Source organism: Montipora foliosa, chromosome 1, assembly GCF_036669935.1.
Source record: "Montipora foliosa isolate CH-2021 chromosome 1, ASM3666993v2, whole genome shotgun sequence".
NCBI classification, from domain to species: Eukaryota; Metazoa; Cnidaria; class Anthozoa; order Scleractinia; family Acroporidae; genus Montipora; species Montipora foliosa.
The window spans coordinates 62301778-62329211 of record NC_090869.1 but is presented as its reverse complement, the minus strand read 5'-3'; the positions used below and the strand labels follow the sequence as shown (position 1 = coordinate 62329211).

At 40.0% G+C, this 27434-nt stretch overlaps 2 protein-coding genes across 3 annotated transcripts; both read left to right on the top strand.

Annotated features, from left to right (window-relative positions):
- The first annotated feature begins 6478 nt into the window (after nucleotides 1-6478).
- LOC138003948 (secreted frizzled-related protein 3-like) lies at nucleotides 6479-15166 on the top strand. Of its 2 annotated transcripts, XM_068850284.1 has the most exons (5): nucleotides 6479-6615; nucleotides 6738-7346; nucleotides 11459-11539; nucleotides 12381-12734; nucleotides 13920-15166. In XM_068850284.1, the coding sequence occupies exons 2-5, from the start codon at nucleotides 6902-6904 to the stop codon at nucleotides 13949-13951; spliced, it is 912 nt and encodes a 303-aa protein (XP_068706385.1). In that variant the 5' UTR covers nucleotides 6479-6615; nucleotides 6738-6901; the 3' UTR covers nucleotides 13952-15166. The 2 variants fall into 2 exon arrangements, with proteins under 2 accessions (XP_068706385.1, XP_068706374.1); XM_068850273.1 differs by having other exon boundaries at nucleotides 6567-7346.
- Nucleotides 15167-16766: 1600 nt separating this feature from the next.
- LOC138003940 (secreted frizzled-related protein 3-like) lies at nucleotides 16767-24881 on the top strand. Its single transcript, XM_068850260.1, has 5 exons — nucleotides 16767-17848; nucleotides 19383-19409; nucleotides 21410-21490; nucleotides 22385-22723; nucleotides 24610-24881. Exons 1-5 carry the CDS (start codon nucleotides 17344-17346, stop codon nucleotides 24615-24617), a joined length of 960 nt encoding a protein of 319 aa, XP_068706361.1. The 5' UTR covers nucleotides 16767-17343; the 3' UTR covers nucleotides 24618-24881.
- Nucleotides 24882-27434: the final 2553 nt, after the last annotated feature.

Sequence of the window (27434 nt, the reverse complement as noted above, 5' to 3'; positions counted from 1 at the left end):
CAACATATGTGGTCCTTTTTGAAGAAACGGGACGGTGAAATTTTCCCATTCATCGTTACCAGATAATGTTAGAAATACTCTCTAAAATATTTAAAATTCAACAAAATCTGTAGGTCAGTTTTTCAGAAAAATAAGTTTTTTTGAATTGTGTCTCTAATTATTTTTTTCACCTACAGAATTTTTTTAAATTTGAAAGACAAACGGTTTAAATTAATCTAAGCTAACATGCAAAAAATCAAAAAAATTCACCGTCCGGAAGCAGAGATATAAACGAGTAAAGTTGCAAAATCAGGAAAAATTAGGGGGTTACAAGATCAGCATTTATGCATGCGTCACCCGCTCATTCGAGTCCGCGCGCGAGTGGAGCTACAGGTCAACACAAACGGATTTAAGCAACTATTAAACCGTTTAAGTAGAATTTTCGTAGTTTTCGTGAATAGGAGATGTCTATTTATATGCCATGTAAATAGGAATTGGAGAAAGGTAAGCGAAATTAGCGGTATTTGTTTATTTCTGGTGACTCATTTAAATCATAAGCTGACGCAAGCAGCTTACGAATTGTGTGTGTGGCTTACGCGCGCGCGCTCAGCTGAAAACCCTTTCGAGCCTCCTTAATAAAACTTTTACAGGTGTAATTTACAAGTGTAGCCATTGTTTTAGAGTCTGAGAACAATAGCTAGACTTGTAAATTACACGTGTAAAAGTTTTATTAAGTTGACTCCAGGTCATCACTTTGGAGGGTAAAACGCGGCGTTGTATTAATTGAAAAACAACAGGAAAGCAGTGACACACGCTAACACCAACCCGGGGTGGACAGCACGTCACGCACGCGCACAACTATTTCACCCGGTCAACTAGCAGCCATGAACAGCTGCTTCGGCCTTGCTAGGCGTCATCAGCATGGCGTAGCTAAGTTTTAGTGTTTAAGGCGAACAGGCAGCCCCCCTATAGGGTGAGTGCAATGGCTCCTGGACTTAACATCTAATCCCACACCGTATGAGGAAATGGGTACACCCAAACAGAGGGTCCAGCCAGCGCGCCAACTTCCCCGGGGAATCAAACTCCGCCTCCACAAAAATTAGAGACTTTAAGCAACCACTGGAGGCGGTCGGAAAGAGGCGGCGAAGGCCGCGATGGAATGGGTCGAGGCCGTCATCATTTGGCGCGAAAATAGAAAGTTAAGCTGCAAAGTAGACGCGGCCGCTGTTCTGTTTTGGTTGGTTTTTCTTTTAGTAGCTCAGTTTGTCTTTTAGTTACATTGATGGCAACCTTTCGAGAAACACAAGACCTTCTAGCTGTGGGATGCTTTGAAGATATCATAGATGAGGATGAGTTTATTTTGTTGTATGATTTGAACTCCTCCAAAAATCTCGATTTTCCTTACGACGATTACGGAAGATTCGACTTTGAGGAGATGGACGATTCAGAGTGTTTAGCTGAATTTCGAGAAAAGAAACGGAGGGCTCTGGAGACCAGAATGCTCCGTGTGTGTGCGTTGGCCAGTACGTAGAAGGTGATGGTTACATCACTTTCGGCAGTTTCTTAGCTCTGACGGTGAGGCCAAAGAGGTCAGGATGTCCGTGCTGGCTTGCATTCTGGGTTGGGTGCTACTGTTTGGCACGCAGTAATCACTGCACAGATGTCGGTAATTTTCCAAGTTTATTTTAGAAAAGGCGGCTGCTTTTTTAATAGAAAACCAATCTCCTTTCACCGCAATCGCATACACTGGCGACAGTTGTAAGAAATCATGACCATAATCCAAATCCTGATGTCTTTTGTCGGGAGCCAAACCAACTATTTTTGCGAGCAGACACGACCTTTACGGAAGTGTTTTTTCCGGGGCCTTTCCGACTGTTGGGTCGATAAAGGCATGAACCATTACTGAGCCAGCGTGCACCTCTACATGTACCTCGAAAATCATGGGCCTAAAAAAAAATATTTAGCAAAAGGTCGAAATGTTTTGGAATTTTTACCTTCAAGTGTGTCAACTGACGAATGCCACTACTGATGAAACACGCTGCGACTAGAACTGACGCGGACACGCAGTTGCATTATAATTTTTAGTCCAGGGTTTTTCGCGAAAGCCGCCGACAATTGTTTGATTCTATCGCCATCAATCCCGGGCATAAGTTATACCATCTGCTGCCATCAAGGAAACAATCCAGCTATAATTTAAGGCGTCAAAAGACATGTAATTTGCCACGTTCCCATACGGAACGTTTCAGACGCTCTTTCGTTCATGCCATGGTCCAGGGTTGCGCATAATTAAATGTTTCTGAAGTTTTAAAGTAGTCGACTTTATTGTAAGATATTTGTATACATTTTAGCATTACTATATGAGGTATCTATATGTATATATTGTAATTAGCTGTAAATTTTAACCTATGTTATTTGTAAAATACGCAATTCAGTTTTACGACTGCAAAGTATTTACTAAGAAAAGTTTAAAGCGTTCCGGCCGTAATTACCTCAAATTACACAGAGACTGAAACAGAGATCTAAAATGTTATAATATTAAGGCCTGCTTTTTATCAACCTAATAATCAGCTTTTAGACACAAACAGCCGCCCAAAAATATTTCATGCAACTCCACCAACCTCGCTCCTAGGTCTCTTTGTCAATGGAGAACCTGGGAACGAGGTTCGCAACTCCACAAGAAGTTCCACCGAACGCTTTAATTGAAAGGTTATGGCAAATGGTGACCATAAAAAACGTACTAATACTCATTTTCAGTGAACGAACAGAAATAGCAAACGTAAGCAACAACAATCCCGTTGGTTAAAACGGAACTAATCCTCTTTTATGGCGCCCTATCCAACCCTTTTTTTTTAAGCACAAGTTGGCTTAAAATAAAATTAAGGAAAAGATAGTGTCTCGACAGTGTCTCCGGAGGATACGCGAAAAATATTCTCGTGCCCTTTCATTAATTTCGGAAAGTCACGGCGTAAGTTCCGAATCGACTCCTGCATAGGGAGGGACACCTGGATTTTTTTGCGAGTGTTCCCGAGTCACCGTTTGTCAGCGCTCGAATTCTAATAAACGATTTCTTGCCAGTGTCTAATACTCATTGTAAGATTCATGCTTTTACATGCATCATCTGACTTTTACGGTCATCAAAAGAAAACAAATCCCTTTATGTTATTTAGCTCCGTCGCATATAGAGACTCTGTGCTTTGAAACATGCTGACTCCGAAATATAATGACCTTACAGATACAAGCCACTACAACCTTACCAAAAAGCTGAAACCCTCAGAGCTCTTTGAGGCCGTCAAATTATGTATTATCAGCCTCTGCCGTTAGTTTTGAACTTGAAGATTTTGTATACATATTTGAATTTGTCTCAATCATGGTCGTATTGCCTAGCATTTCAATACGTTCTTAAATTGTATTTAATTGTATTTTAAGATGTAGCTGTATCGTGCGTGTATTGTAAAACTGTATTTTAATTTGTATTTTAATAAAAGGAAGTAATGTATTTTACACGACCCCACAAGCTTTAATTCAGCTTTCATACAGATCGTGTATATATAAAGACTACCTACCTACCTACCCTATCCGGGATAAACAAAAATTTTAAGAGATTTTTTGAAAGTCGTGGTCCGCAAAGCTCTCACTAACTTTGTTCTCTCTTCCTGCTACTCGTCTTCATATTGAAAAAGGAGATGCAAAGCCTTCTTTCTCTAACTATCTAAGGGACAGCTGCACAAATTATGATTTTGACAATATTCTTTATTATCTTGGTGCAATGGTAACTGAATAACAGGCTTCTCCGACGATGCCAGCCGGTGGTTAGAGAGATTTTCTCATTAAACCTGACACCAGAATAAGAAAGTTTTCATGCATAGAAGCAGACAAGAGTGACGGTCTTTAATAAAGAAATGTACTTGAGAGCTGTCAGTGGTTAACACATCAACTATGAAGGACACAGGAATGCTTCACAACCAAAGCTGGATGCTCTAACCTCTGAGCTGCTGGAAACTCTACTATCAAGGCTTAACTGTGCTGAGACCATATCATGCAGTCATACAGTCAGATAAATCTGGGACCCGGATTTTTCAGAGTTCCCAATTGGTTGTCTTACATTCCTGTGTCTTTCATAGTTCAATATACTATTTGTCGAAATATTAATAATGATTAAGTGTCTTAGCCGTAAGCCTGGTTGAATGGTTGGAATTTTGGCTGAGGAGGGGATGGGGGGTGGGGGGGGGGGGGGGGTGAAAAGAAGTCCCACCTCCAAAATTAATCTCTTTTCGCATTGCTTCTCCCCTTCCGCTACTTCGATTCTCGTCAGCTTCACGTTTCCTTGGCGCTTGTCCTTTCTAAAGATTGTTTCGTGGTTTCGTGGTTGTTTCGTCTGTGTGTGTCCTCTGCCCACATTTACTGGAATGTACTTTTCTTAAAGCTGTGTTTTTGGATCAGAGAGGATTACATTTTGCCGCGCAGTAATGACGGACAATGTTTGTTAGTTCTTTTGGTTGATGCACTAAATCAACAAAGGTTGTTATTTCAAGTTTCTTTGAGAGACTTTATGTTTCCATTTAAATCCGCCCTTTGCTTCTGTCAAAAAATCGCTTGTATTTATCATGTTTACATGCAAAACGTATTTTGCTTTCGTCTGAAACTACGAGATCTTTAAGATTGTATGTGTTTGTTTATATGCAAACTAAACAACATTCGATTTTACTTAATTTGTTCTAGACGCATTTCTAATGATTGTTTATCCGAACCTCCACTTATCTGAAATGGTGAGGATTTGTTGAGATGTATTAAACGATTCTTCGTAGTTGAAAGTCGCTCAAGAGTGTGACAATATCTTCTTGATGTCGAATGACGTATGTCGGTTTTTCAGTTGACTGGATGTTCCTCTCTGAGGTGAAGGAGTGCATGATTTTCCTTGTAACTTGGACTCGTTTTCCGGAAATCTCTGACGCACCGGATATGCGATCTAAGCTACCCATTTTAACCATTTGACCAAACGTTGTAATCTCATTTCAGACGAAACTGTGAATTAACTAAACAGGTGACTGAATTGGGTTTGCGTTCGCAAAGTGCCTTCGGTGATACGTCTGGTTGTCACATCACTATTAAAACACACAATACAGAAATGTGTTTACACTATAAGAAAAGTACAATTTGATAATTATAAGAGGTGGGGTTTGGAATACTTAAAGCCAGTTCAATCACTTACCCAATCAAAGACAGTCATCTTGATTGATAAAAGCCGGAAATGTTGATTTTTGCGCAAATAAGTCTTTGGGATCAAAATAAATTGGAAGAGTCTTAAAGGCTCTGCATACAATGTACATTTCGTGAGGGAAACTAATTTCCCAGGATACTAAAATTACCTATGTAAAACTTGTGCATGTTTACTGTAAAGCGAGGTGAGAAATCCTTGAGAGTAGGAAACCTATATTTCCTATTGATAGAGAATACTCGACCGTTTTTCAGCCGGAAAGCGAGAAGGATAATGAAATAACGTGTTCCACAGTTCCCTGATTTTATCGCTTTTGTGGCTGTTAACACGCACGATGATGAAATTCCTTTTAAATTGGCGCAAGGCATTATCTTCAATTAACTATAAAACAACTTATAAAATGGCCATTACTGAGACTTGCGTTTTCTGCGAGGGTGTCTCCATGGAAACTACATGAAATTTTTGGCGAAAATCCGGATTCTTTCGAAAATTAGTTGTTTCAAAAATGGATGAAATGTTCATTAATTCACATGAAAGAGAGAATGTTGAATACAAATCAAAACAACGGTAAATCGATTATAAATAATAGCATGAGTTAAAAATTTGACCATCAGGAGGATTAGCTTTTCTCGTTCATTAAACACAAAACAAAAACATAAAACAAAGTGAATGAGCAAAGCTTTAAATAGACCAAAACCTATTTTCATTGAGTCATGGTGCTTTTCAATTTAAGGTCTTTAAGTAGCATACCGGAAATTGTGCAATTCTCTAAGAACAATATAAATAAAGGACAATATATATCTCTTTCCATTTCATTCATTTAATGAACGACAACGAAATCGTTTGTGTAAAGCTGTAAGCGCGCACTAAGATCCCACCGTTTTAAAATCGACAATAGACGAGTTCTTTTTGTCTTTACGCGAGAGAAAGCTGACATGGAAGTTTGATGAAGCGTTGAGGACTTATCTTTGGAAAGCCTCAATTACTTCGAACTATACCTTTCAACACAATCTCTGAGAATTTCCGATTACACTAGACCGTGCGGTAGTCGGAATCAACTTGAAAGAAGTGCCCTGTTCCTGTTTGCCGAATCGCACGAGCCATCACGCGGAAGAGACACACCCAAATACTGAATACAAGTTCGTCTTTTAATTTTGTTGTTTCCAGGTCGCGGATTAGACTCAAGTCCGTCATAATTGTCTGCTTTGCAAAGGCGTCATTCGTTGGTCCAGACAGTTGAACACGTCTTGGCTGTATATTGCAGTTTCAACTGAAACTTTGAACTTTTAATGATAAGAACGACCTCGAGGTCACCCGGCGAACCACCGACGACAAATTAAGTATCAGTATCTGAAACGTGCATCTTCTCTTCAACTTAAGCTCAATAGCTCAAAGGAGGGAAACAAACTAAAACACACGCGGTATTGACAAATTGCTTTTAACTTTCATTTATAAGACAGCTTCAAGGCGGTGTTGCCGCCTTTTAATCAGTATAGATCTCAATAATATTAAATAACAGTCATTTGCACTTCCTCTATATAAGGTTGCCCCCTCAAGCCCTTGGACTATATAATTCCTTAAGCACTTATTTAAAGAGCTCGAAGACCGTGAAGGATATCGTTTCTAAGATCTGGTTTCCCCCAAGAGACGTTTCATCAAGGATAAGCATCAACTGACTGAATTTGTAAATTACCATCAGCACCGAAGATGCCACTGACTTTCGACGTGCTTTGCCTACTTGTGACAACCCTCACTATCCTGCAAACGAACGCCAGCCCGACATGCGAGCCCATCAAGGTCCCTCTCTGCCAACGCCACCTTCCCTATAACATGACAATGTTCCCAAACGCACTGGAGCAATTTTCCCAGAAGCACGCCCGACAGAAAATTGAATTCTTCCGTGGCATCGTGTCTCTAAACTGTTCCAAGGAAGCTGGTTTTTTTCTGTGTTCGTACCACTTACCTATCTGCGCTCCTTCGTTCAAAACACGGCCGATAAGACCTTGTAGGTCGGTCTGCGAAAAAGTTATGGCAGACTGTATGCCCACAATACGAAAGTTCAAAGCGAATTGGCCGGAAGACGTGAAATGCAACGAACTTCCCTCGTACAACAGCGACGTTTGTGTTACACCAGAGTCTTTCATTAACACCGGTGAGTTAAAAGTTCATGTAATTTTTGTTGATTACTAATTTTTAAATTGCTACATAATTTTAAGAAGTGTTTTCTGCAAGAAATGTTTGTTTGATTAGAACGATAAACTCGTTTACATTTGGATTTAAAAACCTTATCTCAAGACGATTTGAGTTTTTGCCCAGGTAATACTTTAGACAGATAAAAGTTGAGAAAACAAAACATATAGTAATCGTTCAAGCTGGCCATGATACTAACAAAAAAAGAAAACGTAAAAAAGGCACTCCTTTAGTGTATTCATGACTAATTGTTTATTCAACTTAATATCAGCATAAAATGTTAAAATCTTGTTTTCGTTTTCGCGTGCTCAAAAGCGTGGAAGTGTTGAATTAGGATTCAAGTGTTATCCTTAATGTTAACTTAACTTTTGACAAGGCTTTTAACTTCTTGATAATAAACCAAATAAATTGCATAGCTTGTGAAATTAAATGGTTTAGCGAATTAATTTTTTAGGATTATATTTCTCGGCACGTTCCAAAGCACGAGAAATCCTTCAAGGTTCAATCAAGAAAACGGTTCTGTCAAGTTTCTTTCGTACATTGATCAATTATTTACAAACGGATCGTTCAATAAGATATTCAAGACTAGGTATTAAGACTTCTAAGGTCAAATCTCAGGTGAAGAATTACGCAGGAAAAAATTGTTGCATTGCATGCAGTGCAGGTTCGGCCTGTTTTAGTCAAGTAGGGGCCCTACCAGGGTTTCTTGGGGAAGAAGGCAACAAGGCTAATTTGAACAATAACAAAATATCTTAAGGAACAAGGGGCAAACAATTTTAGGGATCAAAAAGCAGGGAACAAGATGGAAAGTAATTTCGGGAACAAGGGGACACAAGCAAGTTTTTAAACGGGGAACAAGCAGGGAAGACCTCAACGTTCCCGCTTAGACGAAAAACTCTCTGTTGGAAGTGAATGTTAGGATTGAGAGCCAATTTATCCAGTCATAAGCCGCACAGGCTTTTTTGCAATTTTTTTGAAATTTAAGGTTTATACTGCGAGATTTTAGTTTCTTTGCATTTTATCTGATGTGGTATTGTAGTCCGCTTGATACACCACTTCTTATCATTTTGGCAACAAGAAAGAATCAATACGGAGCGCAGAAACATTCATGTACACGTGCGTAGTGCGGAGTGCCGGAGGTCAATACAGTGTTTTTAACAATTTTAAACTCTACTCCAGTTTTTTTATCTGGGAAACAATGAAATAATAACTTTCGGTTGTGAAAAAAATTCTACCTTTTCCGACCATGTTTGAATTTTCACGTTTTTAAGGGTACTTTTTGACCCCTTTGTGAGTTACTACGATAGATAATCGCAGAAGGCCCAAATTTGCCTTTAAAAGTACTGATATTTGTTAAAGATTGTTTCATCAAATAGTGATTTTGCATCACGCAAACTGAACAAAACAAATCGAAAAGCAAAGTTCGTTCTCGTTTAGCTTGTCGACAGTTTCGTGACCGCAGCATGGTTCTCTTGAATGAGCTCTTAAGAGCTCTTCATAACTATCGTGTACTGACATATCAGAGAAAAGAAAACAGTTACTACATTAAGAGAATCTAAGTACAATACCATAAAACCATTATCGTAGTTGTGAAAATGATTTTAAAACATTCTTGGCGTTCTTGTATATCAATTAATCTGTTCACACCTCTTAACAAGCCATCACGAGGAGCACTTTCTGGCTGACTGAAGGACTCTTCAAGAAATTGTTACAGTATGCATTCAATTAAACGAATTTAACTAATGAACTTTAACATTTTGAGATTATGCACGGGGCGTAGAACCCGGCATAGTCAGGTCACAAATCTCGGTCTGCGTAAACGTGTCGATGCTTTGTTCAACTCACTTGAGAACTATAAACCGCTATACATTTTAGTAAACAAAAATATATTTAGATATCGATTTAATCCCTAAACGCCATGCTATGAATGTGTCACGCGATTCCGAGCAACTGGGCTTCTGAAGCAAAATCACAAAACCTTTTCTTTTGCTTTCTTGGATATTTTTGTTGATATTATCTCAGAGCATAGATTCACGCGTGGTACATCTCTAGACTCAGTAGACTAAAGGAATTTAAAACCCGGCGTATCTATCTCTGATATTGCAGTGACAATTTTGAGGACAATCAAAAGTATCGGCTGTAAAATTGCCAAACAGTGGGTAGAATTGCAAGAATTAATTCAAGCACCATAAATGCAGAACAAGATAAATATTCATTTAAATTATTCTGGCTATAACAAAGTAGGTTCACTTTTTGCCTTTTCGAGGCTGGTTTAGTGTACTTGTTTTAATATCTCAACGCTTTTCATAATCTTTTAACTGCAATCAAGTGTTGGGAGATGAATTACAAAACCCTTGAGCCTTAATGAACATTTTTGCTTTTAAGCCTATAATCACTTTTAAGAGCCAAAAACTACAGCAAGAAAAGAACCTATTGCCCAATATTGCACCACAGACTTTGTTTATTCAAGACACATTTCGATAGCACAGCAAAGAAAGTAACTTGGTAAGGGAGTGGTCGTTCATGGCTATCTCCAAATGGAGCCTGGCTCGCCGATAAAATCATTTGCACGGTCAAAATAAAACAGCGTGATGAAAGGTTGATTTTTGGAGTCAAGCTTTTCGTGCAGTTCTAATCCTTCTTGATCACTCTAATCCAATAGCATAGCAACAAATAGTTGTGAGAGTTTGCTAAGATCTTTTTTCACTCCGTCTTCACCGAGCTTGCCAGACCAATGCCATTTTGCCTGCGCTTTTTCGTCATTTCTTCATGTCCTCTTTCATTTACCTCGAGGAGAAAATCATATACAGTAAAGAGAAGTCATTGAGAAGTGGGATCTAAAACGAAATTAATTGACGGTAACCAGTTTCCTTTCGCTACCTCTGAAGGTCCGTATAAACGTTTTCAACATTTGACCAACATTTGTTCAACAAAAATTGAACGGATGGTGGGCAAATGTTGGACAGGTCGTTCAAACGCTTCCAACACCGTTGCACCAACAAAAGAATCAACACTTTCGCGAAATTTGATTGCGAGGAGCTAAGAAATAGAAACCAGTCTCTCTCGTCCAGAAAAAAACTACGTCATATTGACTTTTGCGGGCTGATGTGGGCATGCGAGTATTCAAACGACCTCAACACCATTGAACATTTTCGAGAACAAAGGAACAGTTGAATCGATGTTGAAATGAAGGTTTAAACCAATTTAAACTTCATTCGACACACTTTCAGCAAGCTTTCAACATTTTTTACGCTTTGAACAATGTTGAACGACTTGTTCAAACGCACCGAGCACTAAACATGTTAAGACAAATGTTTAAACCGTTTAAACGGACCTTCACTGACTCTAATTCACATCGTGGCTTGAATCTTCACGACGACGACGGCTATTGCAATGTCGCAAAACAAGAATAGGGACTTTTCGATCTACGACGGCGACGTCGACGAAAATGTCACCTCAAAATATAACTTTGCAATATCGTAAGTCTTTCGCGATTATTGCATCTTGTTCTCGTCGTACAAGTTGGGCGGGGTATTCTAAATATGAATTGGTACTACGAGCGGTTTCAGATTAAAAATTGAGAACGAAAGGTTGCCATTTGTATGCTCAAAACCTAAAGTTTGGTGATTTCATGTTGTTGTTTTGTGGAGTACGGCTAAGATTTGCACGGAAATTCGTTCAGCACCTTTTTTTCTTTCTTTTTTAACCATATTCTTGCTTTTTGGTGTTGGTGTAGCGGTAGCCGTCGTCTTTGCTTAAACTTCCTAGTATCTCACTCATACTCAACCTTCACGACCGTATGGACGACAGCTACGGCCATACGATAATACATACTTAATTGACCACTCCCCATAGGGGCTTTTTAGGGCCAGTGTAACACAATCACGACAGAACAGAACATATTCAACAACAACAACAACAACAACATCTTGGCAACACTTGAACCCATTCAGTTTCCATATTAGGTCATACGGTATACGAGCTGATAACCGAGACTGACTGAGCCAATCAGAAAGCTAGAAACACAATATTCGAGTAATGGCTTGATTTTTGTTGGATATCTTTATTTCACAGGGTCGTTAACATCCTCATCATGCAAACATTCAAGGCCACGTCTGAGCTTTCAATTATATCAAGAGAATTCTTATAGATTCGGTAAGTTGCTGACTGCGGTATAAAAGACCAAATTTGGCCACCGGTATCTCAAAACATGCAGTTTGCAATACAATAAAACAAACATGGTTTTTATCTGTCTTCAATCACAAAAGAGTTGAATGGATGAGCAAAACCAAAGTTTATCAGGAAAATGAACGCCGGTGAGATGCCACAATGCAGGATCGTTAAGCAAAGGAGAAACTCGATTCTTTCATTTTTCTTACAGGGTGTTCGCCGGAATTGAGTTTTTAAAGCGATCCAGTGATGACTTTGGTTTTGCACCTCAACTTATATTTGTTACACAAATATCGCACCATCGACTGATTCTTATATGCGTTTCCCTGCGGAGGCAATGATTGTATATATTTACCTCTGTTTTTCTTCCCTGCCAGCAGTGGTCTCTCTTTTTTTGTGCGTTCGCTAGGCTGACGAGTGCGGGAAAAAAGACCTCCGCCATCGGTCGAAACTCAACCGTCAACCGCGCGCCGTCTACCACCTTGGATGGCACTATTCAAACGGCATGCCCCATGATATGCTTGCTGAATGTGAACTTGAGCCCACTGTGTCCCGCGCATTCCTTTACAGTAATTCCGCTGTTGTTGAGTGATCCCCTACAACATGAAGTATCACGAGATAATTCGGTTGCTAAGTAACTGCCGCGCATGCTCAACACAGTAAGTTTCGACTCATGGCAGAGGCCTCTCTTCCCGTACTCGACAGCCCAGCGAACGCACTCTGGCTAGCAGAGAACTACTTTTCCAATCTCCTTTGTAAACTACTAACCATCCCTGTCCGCTAATCACTTATCGCGTTTGTTTTTCTATTCTTAATTTATCCACAGTACTTAAAGTGCGTATTCAGTCATCACAAAAGAATGGCAGTGAACGCATACTCAGCGGAAAAGTGCATCGCATTCTTCAAAAAGGTCTCATTGACTTGAAGAAAGGAGACACGATTCGATTGTATAGTAATATCACATGTGACTATCCTCGAGTTATCGGGATCAACGCTGACTACTTGGTAGCCGGGCATGAAGACCTGCAGCAGCAAAGGTTTTATGTATATCCTGAGACTGGTGTGGTGGAGACCTGGGAAAGAGTCTGGGTGGCCAAAATTAGAAAGTGGCAAAAGCGCCTTGCGGTGAAGCGTCCTGGGCAAAAAATTAACAAAAAGTACAATACAAAGAGAAGGAAAGGTATTTAACAGCGGTGTCCCCCTTTTTATTACTGAAGCCTACTTTTAACCAACATAGTAAACACACTGAAATCGGACAAAGTCAAAAATGACCAGAAAAGTTTTTCGATTCGTAGTCTAGAACTTCATTTCGTCAAGAACAGAGGGAGAAAGAAAAGAATTGACGAATATCTCGAAGAAATGAAATTGTTCCTCTTAACGAAGAAAGAAGAAGAAGAAGTCTGACCTGATTTCTTTTACCTTCATCTTTTCCATAACAATGCAGTTTTACAGGTGTAAAAACAACAGAATTTGATTGGCAAAAGCTTGTGATTCAGAGTGGTATTTGAGAGCTTGCCGAAGCCGCAGCAAGAACTTTATCTTATTATTTCATAATCTCCATTCACTGATGGACAAAAATTGTTTTTGTTGGCACGTTCGACGAAACTGTGCATGGAATTCTTTTGATTTGCTGATTACTGACTATCACGAAATGCATTTTTTCTACTTCCCTGTAATCGACGCATGTAAATCACCTCGTATTCATGTATGCGCCCAGCCTCGTCACCAGAGCCTCGGGTCGACCCAAGGCTCTGGGAAACTCTATTTAGGAGAACATGCGCGTAGGGTTCTTATAGCCAAAACTTGGCTATTTGAACCTTACTGCGCCGGCTCACTCCTCGTGCTAACATGAATGCACCAATTAGAGACGCTTTTGATTGTTCTTCACGAAAACCAATGAGAGGACACTTTTCTGGGGGCCTGGAACAGGTTATTGGCCGGGATACGTGAATTTCACAAAAGTTATTTTTCGATCGGAAATCTGTTTCCCCGGACGGGCGCGACTATTAAGCATGACGTCATACAAAACTATCTGGCATTGTGTAATGGCGCCTTTTCGATATTCGGCATGGCTTTGGGAGTCGTATTTCTCATTCATTAAGCCATTAGACTCTCTCCCACTTCGGGTTTTGGGGCAAGATGTACCCATTTCCTTACTTCTGAAACTCGTTTTCGTTAACAAACAGTTCTTCCGCTCGGACGGCCTTTTTGAATTCGTTTGACTTTGCGGACGTCTCGGGAAACAGACTTCCGTTTTCGCGACCTCTAAACGTGACTCAACTGAAATTTACATATCCCAAGGGCTAGATTGGGCGAATCCCCTCCGTCTATTGTATTGACCAATTCCTTTTTGTTCTGTCAACAGATGCCATTTCATTCGCGAGTCCCGATCCTTGAGTTTTGCTGGTTCTCACCGAAAGATAACTGAAGCTAGTTGATTCCCAATCATCTTGGAATTATCACTTAACACATCTTTGGCCTATTCACTTGGAAACACAACTATTTTGAAGTTTCATCGAAATGCTGGATGAGAGCATTAGCATTAAGCCAGTCTAAGGAAAATTTATCCAAGCAAAGATAAATTTGCTTAAAACAAACAAACATGGACAACTATTTTACAACTCATCGTTTTATTGTTACAACTATTGCGAACTGTATATACTGAACTTATGATCCAAGGTTGACAAAAATGTTATTGATAAATTCTATGGGTTCCCAGAAGGGGACTTTCCGTACTACTAAAGAAGCCAAATTTAAAGTAGCTTAGTAGACTTTATATTAATTAGTCGTACAATCTGAAGTGTATCAAATAATTAGCTATCGTTGGATGAGCCTCCAGCAATCCCATTATGCATTTATATTCAATACACGTAATGTTTGTGGGGCAGTTAGACTGCCCATTTTCATTAGAAGAAAGGTCTATGTCACGGAAGTTAATCTTTCTTTCTTATTCTTTGTAAATTACATTCTTTTAACTCAGAATAGGTTACACTTCTTCATCAGTCGGTGCAATCAGTTAGGTGTAGCAGTTTTCTTTTTATCCCCACTAGGGCCAATTAGTAGAAGTATTTTAAGGAGCGCAAATTTTGTTAAATCGTTTTTCTTCCAGTTAAGCCGAGTGCATTTTACGTTAGCAAACACGAGTGCCCTTATTTCTGTCTGGTTGGACACATTAGGTAAAGCGTGGTTTTCATTGGCGACGCAAGCACAAAGTGTACAAGTGCGAAAACGGGCCGTAACGCAAGCCGGCACAAAGCAAGCTGTGATATTTGTCTAGTGAAAAACACATCGGTTCCAGATTCCACTCTCAGCGCCGCTTTGAGAGAACATGGAACTAGTGAATCTTTGTCTCTGCTTCGTGTCGTTGTGCTTTCGTTATGGTTCGTAATCTCTTTGTGCTTGCGACGGTTTATGCTTCCACTCGTGCCGCCAGTGAAAACCAGGTTTTAGCCTTATCATTTGTTAAATATAGTCCTTCTGGTTCAAGTTCTTACGTAGTTATATCCCTAACTCATAGTACTGTCTTTCTTTCGTAGCGAACCGCGCCTTGCCTCCAGGTTTTTGGCTTGTTGGCCGTGGCGCGTTCGGAATAAAGCATAGTAACTTCATTTACATTGTTGTTTATAATTATTGTCCTTCGCCGCCTAATTTGCATAAGTCGTCGTCGTTCTCAACAAGCTAGGGCGCAATGAATTTGATTGCTTCAAATGATTTTCTTTATAACATCCAGTAACAGTTGTTGATAGAATAAGCGGATGACCGTACATAGTTTGCTAATGCACCTATCAATGTTAAGCCCCAGGGAGGGGGGGGGGGGGGGTCGGGCTAACCACGGGAGTTTGATCGTGAGGTCTGTCACCAGGGTAGGGATTTTGATCGTATGTGACGTCCCCAGGCTAGCGATTTTGATCGTACAAAGGACGTTTTACCACCTTCACTAGCCGCCGGGTGGACATTTTGACCAATTATTTTGTCCCAGGGGTGGGGAATTTGAATTATTTTAAATGAAAATGTCAAAATCCCCACCCTATGCCCAACCCCCCCTCCTTGGGGCTTAACATTGATAGGTGCATAAAAGAAACTAATGTGTTTTTACTAAGCTTGTAGTTTTCTGATTCAGAATAATGATTGCCAGTCAAATTATAACCGAATCGGAAAAAATGAAACAAATCAAGAAAATATTTTATCGGAAATTGTCAAATCGGATGCCTTCTTGCTTCCCTCTCAGTTGACCTATTACTGTGGCCTTAAGCTTGATCGCATGCAAGAGTATTATTCCCTCCAATTGCGTCAATTCTCAACCCGTCGTTTTTAGCAAGTTTATGCGCATATTCATGCGTTTGGGAAAACAAATCCCCAGTTCTCCCTGGCTGGTGGCCCTGCGTAATTAGCATTCCTTCTCCATTGCCACACTGACCAAATAAAAAAATTCATTTTCCATTTGCTTTCATGATAAGCGCCGCAGAAGAAGACTTGGCGAGCTCTATCGTACCTAAAACTGAAAGGCTTGATCTCGCACGTTTCGCAACAAAATAAGAAACTAAAGGAAACTGGTCATCTTGCTTGTTCCCTTTGGTTGCTTGCCAAAATGCCACAGCGACTTGACCTGTCTTAGCTGAAATATTGTTTTTTTTTATTCCGGTGTAAAAAAAAATATACATAGCGTTACTTTGCTTTGTAAATAAGTTTTCCGGCAGTTTCTATTTTTAAAGCCCGTTATTCATTTCTTTCAGTTCCCAGTTTCTATCAGCCATGATAAAGTTGCAAGAGTAGAAAGGCAACGAATTAGGTGTTTGGCAACTAACTCTGAGAGAGAATACTGTTGCAAAATTTTTTGTCTTCTAACAAAACAGCTGGATCTCGCTGCTTTACCGAAAATAATGTGACTCTGACTGTTTTATGAAGGTAGGGTGGATCGAAAGCATACAGTAGCTCTTCCAAGTTTCGTTGCAGTTTGTTTCAGAGCCTGCACTGGCGTGCAAAAATGCACGATAATGTTCAGTTATGCACTGCTTCATTAGTTGCCTAAACAGCACTTATCGTTTTTCCTTTTAGCTCAGTGACAAAGTGCTTTGTCATTCGTGTTTTTTGACACTTTCAGGAGCTTTCTTTTATCGCTCACCAGTTGGTTCTATTAAGGGAAGTGTACTTGACCTTCCCAGTGTGGGATATCACAGATTCCAACATTCAGGGTCTTGAAATAATTTGAAGAAAAATTTCTGCGTTCAGTGGTACTTTGGTCTGCAAAAGTTACAAATTTTCGCCGGTCTACTCGGGTAACTACTATAAACCATCTAATGGACTCAGTTGTTCTTTGACTTTGTGGGTCGTGATTCGTATAGAGTACAGCGCAGAGATCCCGGTTTTGTGGTCTGGCCAGCCCTAATTGCAGTTTCCAGAAGGATGTAGCCATTTTGATGGGAAGTCTGAACAAGGCCACGTACGCAAATTAACAGTTAGTCAAGAGAGCTTTAAAGTTTGCCAAGAGCTGAAACAAGTTGATGCAGATGCAAACTTGAACGCCCTGCACAAATGTTTCTAAAGCCGCACAATAAAACACGACATTCGTATTTATAACTGGTTTGTTATACGCCATGTTGAATCAGTTGACCAATGACATAGCAACGATTTCTTTGGCACTGGTCGATTGAAAAGATTGACAAACGTTCAAAGTTTAATGGGTAAATTAATCTCCATTGACCTTAAGACTGCGAGGATTTTAGACACCTTTTTTATAAGGACCACGCCAAAAGGTCCCCTAACATGGGCATTGAGGCAACGTTGCGAGAATGGGTGTTCTTTTAGTCTCACTGATTTTTTGCCTTGTTCCGATTTTGACTGCTCATGGTCGAACTAGTCCAGTAAAGCCTACCAACTCTACTTTATTACAAAATCGTCGCTGCGAGGGAATCCAGATTGACCTCTGCAAATCTTTGCCCTACAACCGCACACGGCTTCCAAACACATACGAACAAGAAAATCAGGCGGATGTGAATAACTCACTGTGGGATCTGGCTCATCGTTTCAATGCCGTTGTCTGCTCCAAGGATTTGGTTTTCTTTTTCTGTACCCTGTATCTTCCCATTTGTGTTGAAAACCAAGAAATAAAAGAGATCATACTACCATGTCGTTCTGTTTGTGAAAAAGTCAAGGAAGATTGTCGAGCATTCTTACAGCGTGTCAATGGCATGAAAGCTCCATTTGTTATCTCTCCGGATGAATTTGATTGTCACAAGCTCAAAGATTACAACAAAGGAGTATGCTTAACTCCAGAGGCTTTTATCGACTCAAGAAGTAAGTTGAACAAATCTTGTTTAATTCTTCTTTTACTTTGATACAATAATAAAGGTTCCGGTTATGCCTTTTCAGTAAAGTTTAATCACTGAACTCACAGTCATTTAGGTGCCATTTGTGACTAGTCTGAGTTTGCAGCTGCTTGACAAAAAAAGGTAATTAGATAATTCATGTCGTCAAGTGAAGTGTTATCCTAACAGCGGAACGCAAGGAACGTCTAAGGTTAGGATACCGGATTTGCATGCGGACTGCAAGTTCAAATTGTGCCCTAACGAACAAAATATATCATTTGTTTCGTTTCTGTCCAAATTTGGCGTGATCTAGTAGGCTTTGTAAATCTGTTTGCCCGCTTTCTTAACGATGTTCAGCTAGAAATATCAGTTTAATCTTTGATCAGCACATGTCTCTTGAGCAGCATGTTGTCAGCGTCTGTAAAGTATGCTTTTTCCATCTTCGTAACATTTCAAAGATTAAAAACTGCCTCTCGAAATCTGACACTGAAATCAGTATAGTACATGCTCTTGTCACCTCAAGATTAGACAATTGCAATTCCTTGCTCTACAGACGTCCAAAGTTCCTTATGGATCGCCTCCAAAATGTTCGGAATTCCGCTGCTCGATTAGTGACAAGAGAGACGGAATTCCAACACATCACTCCAATTCGCAAGCGGCTGCATTAGCTGCCTGTGTACAAGCGCATTGAGTTCAAGATACTGCTGATCACATTTAAGGCCCTTAATGATCTTACCCCTCAGTACATAACTGACATGTTGTAACCTTACTTACCATCTACGTTCTGCAACAAAGAATCTGCTTGTTGTACCACCAACTAACCTGGTCAAGTATGGCGAACGTTCGTTCTCTTACGTTGGCCCCAAATTATGGAATAAACTTCCAGATAATATACGCGACTCCAAAGACCTAACTACATTTAAATCGAAGTTAAAGACGTTCCTTTTTAGGACTGTTTTCTGTTAGTTTATTACCCTTAAAGCTGTGAAGCGCTTTGAGCTTAAGGATACAGCGCGATATAAGTTTATATATTATTATTATTATTGTTATTGTTATGTTCTGTTTATATGAAATGTACAGCTCTCAGCTTAAAAATACCGCCATAAACTGAATGAAAAGTAAAAATCCCTATCCCGGCCACTTTAATATTGCTATGACAAACGTCCACAAGAGCTGAAAAGTTTTCGTTTGTTTGAGTAACGAAAATTCGTGCTCTATACACACTCTCCCTTGTTCCTCACGCAAGACTCAAGCATGATACAGAAGAAGATATTTTTGTAATTTTATTTTATTATGACGAATTTTTTGCTTTTTTTTTTTGCTTTGTTCCCCTGTTTCCCTAAACCTTTTGGAGAACCTCACTCGTCGCTTAAAAATCCGTCCAATTCACACCTTAAAACAATAGTAACATTTGATCTTTCGTTGAGGTTTGTATACCAAGACAATAATTAGTTGTTGAACGTGTTGAGTATTGCTATTGGGTTTCCCATTAACAATCTGAGTAATTGTTTCCTTTTGTTTAGAGGCCAACCCGACTACGACAACCCAAGGTAAGCAAAGTTTCTGGACGATTAATTTAATTAAGGGGGTAAAACAACCCCTCAAATCTACTTTTCAAGACCCTCAGATAGCAACATAAAAAAAATACATTCTTGTGGAGGGGGCAGGGGGCCGGAGTCCGGGAGAATAGGGGACGGGAGGGGTACGAGAGGCGGGAGAGAAAAGGGCGGGATGCAGGAGTTCTAAGACACGGGAGAGCAATGCAAAACGCTACTTGACTACTTATTGAAAAGAGCAGAAGCCGTAAGATAAAGGTACCGGGAAGTGGAAGAGCAAGGTACGGGAAGCGGCAGTTTCTGACCCAATTCCCCCCCCCCCCCCACCCCCACATTTTTGGTTGGAAAATTCAGAGCTGCTGAATTTTTAGACGACACACACAGGAAACAAGAGAGAAAACGTTTTGTCTATATCACTCAAATATTTTTACCAACATGTATCTAAGATGCTATCATTCCGGGCTGGGTTCCAAAGAACGTATCTCTGATTTTACGTGTCATCGATCAAGAGTAATTGACCACTTCAAGCGTCTCGAAGAGAAGAACCTGCATGGACTCTGCAGCACTGCATGAATGCGTGAAGTCTTGTAAGATCTGTACAAGTTTACCCAGCACAGAAATTATTCTTCCCGTAGAGAAATATAAGTAGTTCTTTCTTTCCGATGAAACAACGCGGAATATAACGATCAGCTTACCTTCAGCGAAAGAGAAAAGCAATCGAGTACCTGATGAAATCTGTCGCATTCATTTGTCAGCGCATGCTAAAGCCGACAAAACAAAACAGAAATGTCATAAATCTTGTTACTCCTGAACAATGCGTCAATCAACTCGTCAGCTCATATACGCAGGTAATTTTGATAAATAATAAAATACACAAGTATATTATAAGGCCTAGAGCTTGGACGGAGAAGGTCAACTTTTGCCACATACTCGAAACATATATAGTGAGCAGCTATGAACGAGCACGCTGGAACCGACTGAGTTTCGAAAGAGTTTGGTGTTTTGGGGTTTAAACCCAAACCCTGGGGGATGGGAGGCACTTCCTATTAATTGGCTAATGGGGATGTGCCGCTGGATGGGGTCGTATTTTCACGACCGGATTGACTATAATGGGGTTGCATTTTCAACAAAGTTCCCGTCGGAGGTACTAGAATGAGGTCGCAAATTGTCGGGAGTTTGGGGGTAAGAAAATTTTGGCTACAATAGATTCGCGGTAAAAGAGAAAGATGTTACAGAAAGAACTGTAACGCTGTTGATTTAATATTTACTATTCACGTCACATTCCGTTTTGAAATTACAATTAAAAGACTTTATATAAGGTTTAGGAATAAACAGAAAGTGACTAAGTTGGGGTCGCTAAAATTACATTTTACATTTAAAAGTGACTAAGATGGGGTCTACAATTGGCCATAAAATAGACTATAAAGAGGTAGGAGTTCTGAGAGGCCAGCGGCATATACCCAGCACAAAATGGACCCAAGTATCCCCCCCCCCCTCCCCCGGGGACCCAAACCCTAGAGACAAGTATCCAATCTTGTGGCCCAGAGACTAATTGGGAACAACATCATAGAATCAATTTAACTCAAATATCAACCCTTTCTTTTATGGGAGATAGGAAAACCGGAAAGGTGGGCACAGAGGGCCACAAGTTTAGCTGTAACTCCAGTTGACTGTCACGTGCTACTCTCGTAAAAATAAGGACCTTAAACCTTAATCTTAACCCTTTGATCATTTATAAAAGACATGTCTTTTTTCGTTCTCTTTCGTCCTGTTGTGTCCACAGGATACTTTTTCAGTCACGGTTTTCAATCCACAATGCCTCAAATAGTGCTTGCGCTAACTTGATTAAATTTGACTCTACGTAACACAATAGATGTTTGAAAAGATTATTATTATGCTATGAACTCATTTGCAAGCGCGTTAAACGCTTTTAAACTAAACTCTGTTCTGCCCCTTCACAATTTTAAGAAGATTTTCTTTCCATCACCTAACAGGCACTACCAGGCCTAAGCAAGCATCACACAAGCGGAGACAACTCCAGAAGCGAGATTTCTTGGAGGCGAATTTTGACTTCGGTAAGCTCTGTTCACTCGATTTCGCTTGAAACATTTTGTAATGAGATGGTTAGTTTCTAGCTGATAGTGTGGCCAGCGATGCTAAAATGGTTGAGTGAACATGACCCTAGAATTCGAATTTATCGAAGAAATTGATGAGAGTATAAAACGACTTAAACAGATAAATAAGCTGGTGTTACGACCGCTACTTATAGCAATGCAAATTAATCAATGCCGACTATCACGATTTACAGATCAAGCCATGTCTGCCCTAGACTGTATTCCAACATGGCGACCACATGCTAATTTAAACTGTAAACGTTGAACAAGGAAATTAAAGATCCGCGCAAACAGCTTCAGCATCTGTTCGACTGTTTTTTTGAACGATGTTGACTGCTGGGGTGGGTAAACAAATTCAACACATCATCAACATTTGATTCAGCTTCACGAGAGGCTCGGTATTCAGTCCCGTTCTTTAGCCGTGTTTGTTACTATGGATACGGACATGAATACGTCATTGAGAGACCAATTAGTGCGCACGCGCATACCCAGCAATAGGGAATTTAAGAAACAGCGACGGCAACGACTACGACATCGCCACAAAACAGTAATATCATTGGTTAAAAGAGCAAAAATAATCGTGCTGCACGTGCAGCACGGATTTTAGCAAGTATCTTAACGGTCAAGAAGTGATTTTGAAAAGCATTTGACTATAGCAATTTTTTAGCAATTTTTTTTTATCTTAAAATGATTTTAAGAAGTGTTTCATCGCAAGTGTAGCCACCCTGGCGCGCCGGGGACGCGACAAAATCTGAAAAAAATCGCATCGCCGGCGCGAGATAAAAATCACTCGTGTAGCCGCGGCTTTACTTACCAGTAGCAGAGTAAAAGCATATGATTTCCCTTTCTTGATAGGACTTAAAGGAAAGATTTTGTGGATGAAACGAAATCCAAACGGTTACATTCTGGGATTTAACGTAACCCGTGTCTTCTTAAAGTGTAGCGCCTGCAACTTCCGCGAGGGAAAGACTCAGGTCTGGTCTCGAACTACCCATTCCTGTTACAAGAGAAGTGAATGTACTCACCTTAGTAAAGGAAACAAATACGTGATTTTTGGTCACAAAAATGGTACCAATCAGCTGACACTTCGCTGGGCTTGTCCTTTGCCAAAAGAAAGACATTTCTTGGCCGAGTTAAGATTGTGGATAGATGAACTGAGGAATAATAGTTCATCCAAAGTTATTTTAACGCCAGGTATGATTTACGAGGTTAAATATTAAATCTTTTGGTTTTATCAACGGAGTTGATAATGTAAATTGGCCACCGTACAGAGATTCTAAAAGCTGACGTTTCGAGCAAAGGGCTAACGTTCGAAACGTCAGCTTTTAGAATTTCTGTACGGTGGTCAATTTACATTATCAACTCCGTTGATAAAACCAAAATATTTGTATACACCTAATTGCAATAACGTTGTCTTAGAAAAATGAAAAAGGGAAAAAGCCAACTGAATAGGATTTGAATTAATTAGGCTATAATTAAGCACATTCTCAGGTTGGATTCATTTACAGCCGTTGCATTTCTCCGGAATCTTTTTTTATTGTTTTCCAGCTTTAGAACAATAGCAAATTCCAATAGGCAAGTACGACGTTCATGCGTGGATGCTGCTAATGAATTCATTGGGCTTATTAGTCTAATTTATTCCTATTTGGCTTTTGCTTTTTTTCAGTCATTTTTCTATGACAACGTTTTTGCTATTAGGTGTACTACTTCCCCACCTACGCAGCACCACAGTTTCTTTAGAAACTACCCCCTTCATTTAAATATTAAATGGTTTACTATCCACCCCTTGTTTAGGCTGTCCCCCTTCTGTTCTCCCTTGACCGTCATTTTGGGTCGGTCGGTTTGTTAAAAATTATTAAATTAGTGTTAACGTAATCAGTGTTAACTTATTTTCCTCCAACGCGAACAGAAAGCCTCTCTTGTGGAAGAGGGTTACTTTTACTCTGGGGATGAATTTGAAACTGAAAATCTGTATCGGGACAAAACCTATGTTTTTAATTCAGATTAAAAGTCAAAACAAAGTCCTAATAAGTCATTACCTTCCCCGTGCCTTTTCTTGTTAAATTTAAAATTATGGGTTTGTGTGATACTACTTGTCACTCGGCCTTTCTTGATCGAAATCAATTAGCAATCTTCTACAATCGTGCACAGAAAGATTCGAGACCGTTCCCATATTTCAAACTTTTGCACTATAACCTGAAAAAGAAGGCTAACAATGTGCCATTCTCCAGCTCCAGCGGTGCGGTAGTTCCTCAAAAATGACATTGGTCGAAACGGCGGTTGATTTAGGGGAGAGAATGAAAATTTATCCTCAAATGCTGACTTTCTTCATAAAACCTCAATTTCACGTTGTTGTTTTGCTGACGACGGCAAAGAAATGGACAAAGGTGAAACACGCACGTGCAGGGCGTGCAAAGCTATTGTTTTTGCCCAGTAAATACGCACTTTTATGACGTTCTCGTTGCCGTCACCGGTGTCGTTGCTTAAGTTCCCCATTGTCAGGGATGCCCGTGCGCACTAATCGATCTCTCAACGACGTATTTATGTCCGTGTCCATAGTAACAACCGAGGACTGAATACCAGGCCTCTGGTGAAGCTTTACCGAAGCAAATGTTGATGATGGGTTGAAACCATTTCAACCCATCATTAGCGTTCAAAAAAATTGAACGGTTGTTGAAGCAAATGTTGCCCATTTGCTCGGGTCTTTTAAACTGCCCACTATCATTTCCCTAGGGGAGTTTTAAAAAAGATAGGTTTAGGTTTTTTGATATGTATCCTAAACGGAGAAGGCCGGGCTGCGTATTGTTGAAGGACAAATATATATTAGCGATAACTAGTTTAATTTAACAATAATTCCTTTAAAAATGCTATTGAACTTGGATAGTTATCGCAAGATCTTTGTTTACCTCTCATTTTGTTTGTTTCTCCTTTAATTAAGAATCGGGCTGCAGCCCTTGGAATGATAATCAGAATACGCCTGGATTAACCAACAAAAATTGATATTACATATACGTTCATGTTAGGAAAAGTGATAAAATTTTGTGGATTATTTTAACATTTTGTTGTTGATTCATTTGCAGAGGATTAAAAGAAGCGGATTTTGTGAATACGACAAGAAGGAATGTAAAATAGAAAAAATGAGAAATAAAATGCGAAGTGAGTAAATACGCCCGTAACCTGTTACACCAAGTGTATTCGAGTGATTATGTAATACATTAACTTTAATTTCTTCTTGTCTTAGTTTGTTGATGTTGATCAACTAATCATCAGTGTTTCATAGTTCTTGCTCAGCCAGTTTTCAGTACATTGTATGAAGCATAAGCTTATCTTGTATTAAAGCTATGATAAAGTACCTGCTAGTCTATTTCTTGTACTTTTTATCGGCACATTTTGGTTTGATATCTATGCATCTGGTGTTGTAATTAAATGTTTCAGAATTATCTTGTGAACTGCGAGACAAAACCCATCTTACCTTTTAATATTTTTCCTTTCGGGCCGTCCACGATACAAGGTAGACGAAGTTTCATCTCTGTGACAGGTAAGAAATGGGAAAGAAAGCAAGTGATAGCCTGGGATCACCCAGAAAAGAAAGAAAGAAAATCGATAAAAACGGATATTTTCCCAAAAGAATTCAACATGGGCGCGAGACAAAAATTCGTTAGACGCTTTACTGAAACGGTGATGGCAACAATACAGGGACCACGGATAGGGAGGGGCCGTCCAGCCCCCCCCCCCCCCCCCCAACTTTTTTCCTACGGTGTTGTTTTCTGCTAAACCTTTCCCGCCTCCCCTCACACTTATGTGATCCTCACCAAAACCTAGTCTCCCCCCCACCCAACTTTCAAACGTACTCCGCGGCCCCTTCAATAGGCTTTTTTTGTAATTCACTGATCTGAAAGTATATATAGCTCATTGCTGAACTTGAAAAGTTTTTTTTTTTTTGCTCGGCATGCCTAAGCCACAGGTCACGGGTCACAGTGGCCTAGTGGCCGTGTTTTCACGAGCGGTTTTTCAGGTCGCTTGGCGAGTGACAACCGAAAATTCTGTGAAAGCAGTTCCTTTCCCAACTCGCTTAAAGTTAAGCTAGTCACCAAATTTAAATAGAATTCTCATTAAATTTAAGCCACCAAACCAGGTAGCTTAACGAGTTGGCAATTACTTTCGGCCAATGAGGAGTCGTTTGAGGTTATTCAAACCGGAAATACAACAGGTTTGCTATTTTTGTTATTTTTATTATTGTACTGGCACGCGCTCTCTCCTCATTTAATCTTACCCATCTTACTCGTGAAAACACGCATAATTTTTAAGTCACTTAACGAAGTCTGGAAACAAACCACAAGCGAGACAACGGCTGTCGTTAAAACACGGCCAGTGTCCAGAAGTTGTGCGAAACACTAAAAAACTCGAGGTGTGAATGATCTTTCGTTTTATTCAATCGATTCAGAGAATACATATCAAAGCCTTATTGCAGGCCCTTTTTCAAAGTTTTTTTTTCTAAAATGTCAATCACGTCAGATACGTTACCTCTTCCAATTGGTGTCGACCATACCACCCTTGTCTCGCCTTCTTCTCTACACGGCCAACGCCATACCGCCCTTTCGAGTTCCCGATGACTAAGCGCTCGTCCTAGTGACCCTTAGAGAAAAAACCGGCTGCCAGCAGACTATGTTATTAACGACGACAACGTCTTTAAGAGTGCGTGTTTTGAAGACATGGCAATAAATTCGAAATAAGGACTGTATTACTCTTTATTCACCGCATTTATCTCTATCAGTTACTTTCCAAACCTGGAACAGCTATGCAGATCTGACAATTACCCGACTGTTATGGCATTTGAGGTTAATTTATAATTACCGAAATCAACTTGTGCAAGGGCGAATTCGATCACCTTTATAGACAACCACAGTTGTAGCTATGTGTTGCTTTCACATCTGGATGAATTCGTGGACTTTGATCCGTCCTAAGAAACAAAGCCAAAACACTTAACTGCCACCACTCAAGAAGAGATCGATTACACGTGATACCATACCAAGACAATCAAACGCTATGTTTGTAAAGTAAAGTGCCTTGAGATAATCGGAAAAGCTGGACTCGAGACCCACAAGACATAACCAGTTACAAAAACAAGCGATGATTAGGCTGATTAGGGACAAAACACCAATTACAAAACTAATCGGCAACACAAATTTATGAAAGTGGATGGATATCGTTCTCAAACACGTTAATAATTCATAACTCGAGTCCACTAATCAACAGCTGTATACCACATCATCTCGGATGCGTTTGGATGCGCTTGGATGCCCGATGAAAAACTAGATGAAAATCTTCAAAGATTTTAATATCGTATCCAAATCTTTAAAGATTTGGATTCAATATCCAAGTATCTACTAATTCCAGAAATAAATCATGTGACACGAATACATTAATTCTAACTAAATAACGTCTCACGCAAACACGTCTCACGCGTCCGAGATATCAGGGAGCTTACGAAACGAGGACGGCGACGGCAACGAGGACTTCATTTTAAAATACGAGTTCGCGTTATTCGTATCACTACGAAACTATTTCATGTCGTTTCGCGTTTAAAATGCGTAGTAACTGTCGAGGAATTAAACTGGTATGAGTGAGTTGGAAGCGTAGAGAGAGAACTGAAAATTCATCGTCATGTGCTAACGTCCTCCACAGAACCTTGAATTTGATCATTTCACGTCGTCATTTAGGAGATGACGGCAAAGAAATGTACCAAAATGTAAAAGGCACGTGCAGAGCGTGCAGAGTCATTGTTTTTGCTCACTAAACCTATTGTTTTGTAGCGTCGTCGTTGCCGTCGGCGTCGTTGTTTCGCACGCTCCCTATCGTCAACCCGACGACAGTTGGTTTCGGAAGACTCCTATTCAGTACCGCA

Excerpts from the sequence above, each read along its gene's own strand:
- LOC138003948 (XM_068850284.1), top strand. The coding sequence starts at position 6,902 with ATGCCACTGACTTTCGACGTGCTTTGCCTACTTGTGACAACCCTCACT. Across the intron at positions 7,347-11,458 it reads AGAGTCTTTCATTAACACCG|GGTCGTTAACATCCTCATCA; the intron begins GTGAGTTAAAAG and ends TTTATTTCACAG. Across the intron at positions 12,735-13,919 it reads CAATACAAAGAGAAGGAAAG|ATGCCATTTCATTCGCGAGT; the intron begins GTATTTAACAGC and ends TTCTGTCAACAG.
- LOC138003940 (XM_068850260.1), top strand. The coding sequence starts at position 17,344 with ATGGGTGTTCTTTTAGTCTCACTGATTTTTTGCCTTGTTCCGATTTTG. Across the intron at positions 19,410-21,409 it reads CCCGACTACGACAACCCAAG|GCACTACCAGGCCTAAGCAA; the intron begins GTAAGCAAAGTT and ends ATCACCTAACAG. Across the intron at positions 21,491-22,384 it reads GGAGGCGAATTTTGACTTCG|GACTTAAAGGAAAGATTTTG; the intron begins GTAAGCTCTGTT and ends CTTTCTTGATAG.